General features: G+C 41.9%; 1 protein-coding gene across 3 annotated transcripts; it reads left to right on the top strand.

Annotated features, from left to right (window-relative positions):
• Window positions 1–2,577: 2,577 nt before the first annotated feature.
• lactb (lactamase, beta) lies at window positions 2,578–6,510 on the top strand. Of its 3 annotated transcripts, none has more exons than XM_019875942.1 (6): window positions 2,578–3,378; window positions 3,471–3,537; window positions 3,923–4,113; window positions 4,203–4,518; window positions 4,616–4,781; window positions 5,068–6,510. In XM_019875942.1, the coding sequence occupies exons 1-6, from the start codon at window positions 2,881–2,883 to the stop codon at window positions 5,576–5,578; spliced, it is 1,749 nt and encodes a 582-aa protein (XP_019731501.1). In that variant the 5' UTR covers window positions 2,578–2,880; the 3' UTR covers window positions 5,579–6,510. The 3 variants fall into 3 exon arrangements, with proteins under 3 accessions (XP_019731501.1, XP_019731502.1, XP_019731503.1); XM_019875943.1 differs by having other exon boundaries at window positions 2,579–3,366; XM_019875944.1 differs by lacking the exon at window positions 3,471–3,537 and having other exon boundaries at window positions 3,261–3,366.
• The last annotated feature ends 330 nt before the right edge of the window (window positions 6,511–6,840 follow it).

Consider the following 6,840-nt stretch of genomic DNA (forward strand, 5'->3'; position numbering starts at 1 on the left):
ACTGGGTGTGCTCGGGTACCGAATGCGACAACCTGGGAACGGCACTCGTGCATTCTGCGAAACATCAAAAGCTGAATTTGAATAAAATATCACAAAGTAACAATCATGTCATCACACCGAACCAAAACAATACGGGGGAGGATTCATTTCTTCGGAAGGACGACGACAATGGCCATCAAAAAGCTCGAAGGCGATTTCTTGATCATGTCCATTTAAATAATTCATTAAAAAATTAAATCTAACAATGGTGGACAATGCTTTTTTTTCGCCCCGCCAAGTTAGTTCTAACAGAGTATCGAAAGATAAATACGTAGCAGGTTTGACAGGTTTCTCTTAAGTCCTTCATTTTGTAGACACCGTGACGCAGCTGAGCGATTCATTTCGCTTCAGATATTGAGGAGTCGATGTTGTCCTGGAGTCATAACACCAGAACAACAATAAGACCTGAATGTTGTTGCGTGTGCATATTCGCAAGGCAATCTCTTGACTTCATGCGGTGAGTCTGTCAAAAGGTATTCTGAAAAAACGTTACACAAAGGAGGAGGATATTAGTCGTGACGATATGTTGAGTGGATTTCAACTGGAATATCCCTGGGGAAAATATATGAAATATGGAAACATATGTGTAATTTGCATAAGTGTGCACACCCTCAAACGAAGCACCTTTTGCTTAAAGGGGCAGCGTTCCTTCCACTGATTGGAGTGGGGGTGGGGGAGGGGAGAAGTCTTTCAGCATGACACGTGCAGACTTCCGAAAGGTTCGGGGCCAAAATTGATACTGATTTTAAAATGTTCTCTGTTTCAACTAAAGGTCCAGTTCTTGTCCAAACAAACAAACAAACAAACAAATAAATAAATAAAGAGACAATCACCATCTTGTTTCACCAAAATTATATATATATATATATATATATATATATATATATATTGCACAACTGAAAATGTATTTGAGGTTTCTTCTAGTTTTTTTTGGGGGGGGGGTCAAGTTTAAAAAATGAATACAAAAAATAATTTTGGGAATGTTTTCTGACACTTTCTTGTGTCCTTCCCGATTAAAAGATAACCATTCGCATAATATAAATTAACTCAAGATTCCATCACTTTGTTGATGATTCTGGGCGTAAATGTAAATATATTTCAATGAATCCTGTTCATGCGCATCATGATCGAGATGTTTTCATCATCCGGGCTACCTTTTCTTGCAAACGGTTTGGCTGCCAGCAGACTCAGCACTTGTAATGTTTTTCTCCTCCTTCGCCCGTTTTAACCTGATGTCTGACTAAAATGATGTATCAGAGTAGCTGCCATGTGACTAATAAAACTACCTGTGGCCTTGAGAAGGAAATATGTTTTGCACATGAATGAAAATTGTGGAATTTTTTAAAAAATTATTTTGCCAGTGTGCCTTTATCAGTCTGAATAACAATGTTGACTCTATGCATGGTTTTCCCCAAAACCCTCGTGAGTTTTTGTTGTTGTTGTTTTTGGATGCTGTGAAAAACGGGTTCAACGTGTTACAAGCTAGATTATTAACATAGTCCAACCGGCTGACACTCATAATCACTTGTGTGCGACTAATACTTGCATTTTTAACTTTCCAATAGAAAAACTTGCCCATGCCAAAGAGGAGAATCTCGACATGCACCAGATGTTGGACCAGACTCTAATGGAACTGAATAATTTGTGAAAGCACAGTCTAACCCTGACATGCACTGCAGTTTGGCTTTTTTGTACTTGCACCTTTGCTACCCAATCAACCTGTACCTTGTCCATGGTGCAGCGCAACCAGCCAGATGCTATTTTTCTTGCACCAACCTGCCTTCAGTGGAACTCAACCAAGGAGCTAAGGGAAGTAAAATGTAACCATTCCTTCCAATAAATCTAAAGTCGGAAGCATATTTGTTTTTGCAAACCAGTTTTTATACTGTAACAATCCTTGGGTGGAATTACAGGTGACTGTGGTTACATAGATATTTTTATTTTTACATCTGTTGATAGCTACATTCTATTCCACCTTAAGTTTTGCACATACCAAAGGACAAAGTGGAGAAATTTAGCACTTCACCTCACAATAATGCCTTTTTTTTTTTTTTTTTGCATTCGTCACGAAAGACTGTCAGCGCACTCCTCTTGTGAAACTTCAGTAAATAAACTGGTGCTATTTTATTCATATTTAGGCTGTATTCGTTTGTAACAGCCACAGTCCTAAATTTGTTCATTTTGTCTGTGTGGTTTCAGACATCTGGTTGTGCATTGTTTTAGCATTTTTAAAGTAGATGTTTCAAATGTTTATCGTATTTGAAATGATTAAATTCTGAAATAAATTAAAGCACGTGTTCAAAGTTTTGTGATTATCTCATATTTATTTCAACACAACTACACCACTGTTTTAATTTTTGGGAGGCGGTGGGTTGGGTTTTTTTTTTCTCTCCCAGGGCAAAAGAGGGACTTGATCGATACAGAGAGGGGCAGAGAAAATAATTTAAACATATATATTATATAATATTATATATGTTTAAATTATTTTCTCTTTATATTATTAATATAAAATAAAATGCTGTGCGGCTGAACCGGAGCTAATCGGATTTCTGATGGGTCCCCCGACCTGGTACAGCACTTCTTGGTCAATATTGTGGTACTTTGTCAGCTGAGTAATTTTGTGGTCGACTGCCCCCACATACAGTACTTGCGTTTTGTTTATTATTTTGGTCGTAGTCTGGAGTTGTTTTGAATCATCTTTGCAAACCTGGATTGAATGTTGACTTATCTGGCTTTCATTTGAATAATGATTTGCACTCCAGTCAATTGTTATGCCTGTGATCAAATGTTGGAGGGTAGTGCTGTGCTGACCTACATTTGCATGGCTGAGTCGGTCGCTCGATGTTTTCAGAATCGGTATTCAATTCATCAGGTCTGGCTCGCCGTGACAAACCTAATGGGAGTTTTCCAACCTACGTCCCATCGAAGCAAAGTGTTTTGACCAAGAAAAAGACGCTTTATTCCTTTAAAATGTACCACTTGTTGGTGCCACGTAGTTTATGTGTCAATTCAATACTTTTGCCCACGCGTGTGTCCGCTCTGCGGATCGCAAAAGCTGCTGCGCGAGCTAGGCCGCGCAGCCTGCCAAATGTTTTGAACCAAAGACGATGCTACGTGAGCGGCGCCACCCCAACCTTGTCACAAAACTTTACACGGTTTTCCTTGGTGTGGGTCAGCGGGATCGGTGTGGGTCTTGCCGTGGTCTTTGGACTGAAATATCACGCGAGGGAAAACAACGGTTTGTGTGACAATACAGCGACGGAACCACCGAATCGTCGATACGAGGCTGCAATCAAATCGAGCCGAATCTTGGTGGAACGGATCCAGGTAGGCGCCCAGGTGTGCAGACAGGAATGTGGACGTGATCAGGTTCCACCAGTCTGGCTTTGCTGCGGCAGCTATGTCGATTTATGTGGGTCTTCTCTTGTCAGACTGAGTTTGGAGCTCCCGGCGTGGTGGTGGGGGTGTCGGTAGATGGAGTTACTGTCTGGTGTGAAGGTTCGTGCATGTCTCACAAAGGAGTCCGTTTAATTCGAGTAATATTAAAAAAAGGGAAACTTTCACTCTCTCAAAAGCCTCTATCGCTCACCACATAAGGGTCAGAACCTGAATAGGGTGGCCGATTGTCTCTCGAAATTGTCTCTCTGTAATTCGTATTGTTGTAAACGGCAAGAGACTAAAAATAAAATAAAAAGTTGTTTTATTTGTTGTATCTTTTTTTTTTAATTAATCATCCGATGAATCAGTTATCAGAATTTTATTCTGCCAAATATGAGAATCGGCCTCAAAAATCCATATCTGTCGGGCCCTACTGTTTTGGTCAACATTTTACTGTCGTAAGATAGTTATTCATTGACACTTTCAAATGATCAATGGATTTCAGGGATCGGTTATGCCGATTTGGAGAATCGTGTTCCGTGTGGCCCGGAAACTGTGATGAGAATTGCCAGCATCAGTAAGTCCTTGACGTCTGCAGTTTCTGCGCGCCTCCGTGAGGAAGGGAAACTTGATCTCGATGCGCCCGTCCAGAAATATGTACCAGAGTTTCCACAAAAACAGTTTGATGGTCAGAATGTAAGTAACCTCAACTTAACGCAGATCCATTTTTCATCTTCTGCAACCTGACCCACAAAGACATGATCTTCTTTTTCATCTCTTTTTAGGTCACAATAACCCCTCGCATGATTCTCTCACACCTCAGTGGTATACGGCATTACGAGAAGGACGCCACTAAAGTGAGGGAGGACATGGAGAAAGCCAAGCGACTTTTGAAGTCGGTGACGGAGAAAATGGAGGATAAGAGCTTGTGTGAAAATAAAGGTGAGCCCACTAAAGAGCAGAGCGCCCAATCCAAAGAGGCTTCGTGTGGAAAGCAGAAAAAAGAGTTTGACCACGAAGAATACTATTTGACGGACAATTTTGAAAGTGTCACTCAGGCGTTGGACCTCTTTAAGGACGACCCGCTCATTTTTAAACCAGGTAAAACACACGCAGCGCTTGCTCAATTGCGTCATGAGGAAGCGGTTGTAGTTTTGGTAATTTAATTAACACTTCACTCCACTTCCTCTTCCTGCAGGCACAACATTCTTGTACTCCACCCATGCCTACACCCTCCTCAGTGCTATCATCGAGCAGGCTGCTGGCCAGCGCTTCCTGGATGTCATGGCCAACCTCTTCCGGGAACTTGGAATGTTCAGTACTGTGCCAGATCAAAACGAACCCGTCATTTACCATCGCTCCAGGTAATCAAATTCTAGGGCACACTTTATCAGGGTGGGTAACTTAAAATGGTGGAGGGGGCCAAAAAAGATTGTCAGCAGTGTGTATCAGCCACAAGAGGGTGCCAGTGACTGGCGTCGTTGACCCGTATTGGCATCCATCCGGAGTACTCAGTACCTTGAAATAAGGCCCGCTGGAATCATTACTCACTCATGCCTGCATTTAAACTTCTATTCTTGTGTACCAAAACTCTTGATTCTTGAAAGTCTGTTTTGATTACACGTGCTGAAGAATGCTTTTCCTCCACAGATATTACCGTCTGAACAAGCGAGGTCGGGTGGTCAACTGCCCGTACGTGGACAACTCGTACAAGTGGGCAGGCGGCGGCTTCCTTTCCACGGTGGGGGATCTGCTGCTGTTTGGTAATGTTTTGCTCTACAGCTACCAGATGGCCCACGTTAAGGAAACTGAAGGGTTGCTGCCCGGCTTCCTCAAACCCCAAACCGCTGTGGAACTCTGGACGCCGGCGGACAAAACGGAGGTCAACTGGGACAAGGACGTATGGTACGGCCAAGGCTGGCTGGTAGTGGAGAAAGAGCAGAAATGTGGGCAGTGCAGGAAGCGCAGGCACTACGTTTCGCACACAGGGAGCGCTGTGGGGGCCAGCAGTGTCCTGTTGGTGTTGCCCAGTGAGGAAATCGGGCAGAAGACCCTCCCGCAGGGAGTGGTGGTCAGCATTCTCACCAACATGCATTCTGTGAGACTCAACAGCACAGCCCTGAAAATTGCACACGAGTTTGACGAAGCCAAAAGCGCGTAAAATGTTTCCAGAAAATGTGACTGCTTTAAATTTTTATATAGCTTTAAGAGTTTGCTGTTGTTTACCGATGTATTTTTGTCGGAAATTTTGAAAAAAATTCTTGCACTAGACAGTGATACCTCGCAGTTTTTAATACGAGGGATGTGACAAGCAGAAGTCAAAGTAATCATGATTCCAGGCCTCATAGAACAAATATTTCTTAATGTTCAATGAAAAGCAACCATTATCAAAATGGATTAGTTCCTCAATTATTTTTAATGAACTTGTTTTGGCCAAAGATTTTTCGACTAGCCCTTCCCTAATGAGTGCGAATGACCATTTCACATTTGATGAACTTTTATTATTCCGACTCATGATCAAAGAGCTCAAAGACACACGGCCAATAATGCAGTCCGACCACAAAAATGGAGCCCAACCAGTTTTTGTAATGCTCTTTGGAAAGTGCTTGAACTGAAGCAGTTGTTGCCTTCTTCATTTTCAGCATATAATTATGCGCGTTGAGGTCGTCTTTTTGGTATTATGTGGGTTGGACCAATGGACAGTGTTTTATAATATTGTTTCAAGTGTAAAGTTTTGAGGAAACATGAAAAATGTTTCGAATTCTCTCCACTAGATGGTGCTCACCCCTAAAAATGGCAGCATCGATGGAAGGGATGTATTCCGTTAATACCACAAAAAAAAGTGTTATGTAGAAGGGAAACTGTTGTGTTTTGCTTTGGCGATTTTCAGCGTGTATTTAATTGCCGTTTTGACATTTTTATTGTATCAATTAACCTTCTGTCACAGTGGTGCAACTTTGAGTGTAACAAATGGAATTTGAAAGGTGTGCTTTGGTTTGGCTCCCCCCCCCCAAAAAAAAAATCACACCATGGTCATATGATTTCACATTGCTTGTATTTACAGAATCACAGCCATTGAACCATCAACTGAAACTAAATTTGTTGCCATTCAGCGTCACACATGCAGCACGTTGAAAATATACAGAGTATGTTATGACATGTACAACAAAGCTTTGTATCTACAGTGCTTTTCGTCAAAGCCCATAAATTGAAATGTGATATATTTGTAGTCCAGTGAAAACCCCAAAATCGCTTAGACATTTCAAAAGTCGACCATCATTTTTAAGAAAAAAATCTGCTTCCAAAGTCGCACCAAAATCCATCCATGGTCATGCGTGACGGCATGTAAGACGTAGTAGCATCTCATCCACGTGTGTTCTATTTATGCTTTTGTGTATTATTGTTTGGGGGGGGGGGGGGGGC

This window comes from Hippocampus comes, unplaced genomic scaffold (assembly GCF_001891065.2).
Source record: "Hippocampus comes isolate QL1 unplaced genomic scaffold, H_comes_QL1_v1.1 scaffold142, whole genome shotgun sequence".
NCBI classification, from domain to species: domain Eukaryota; kingdom Metazoa; phylum Chordata; class Actinopteri; order Syngnathiformes; family Syngnathidae; genus Hippocampus; species Hippocampus comes.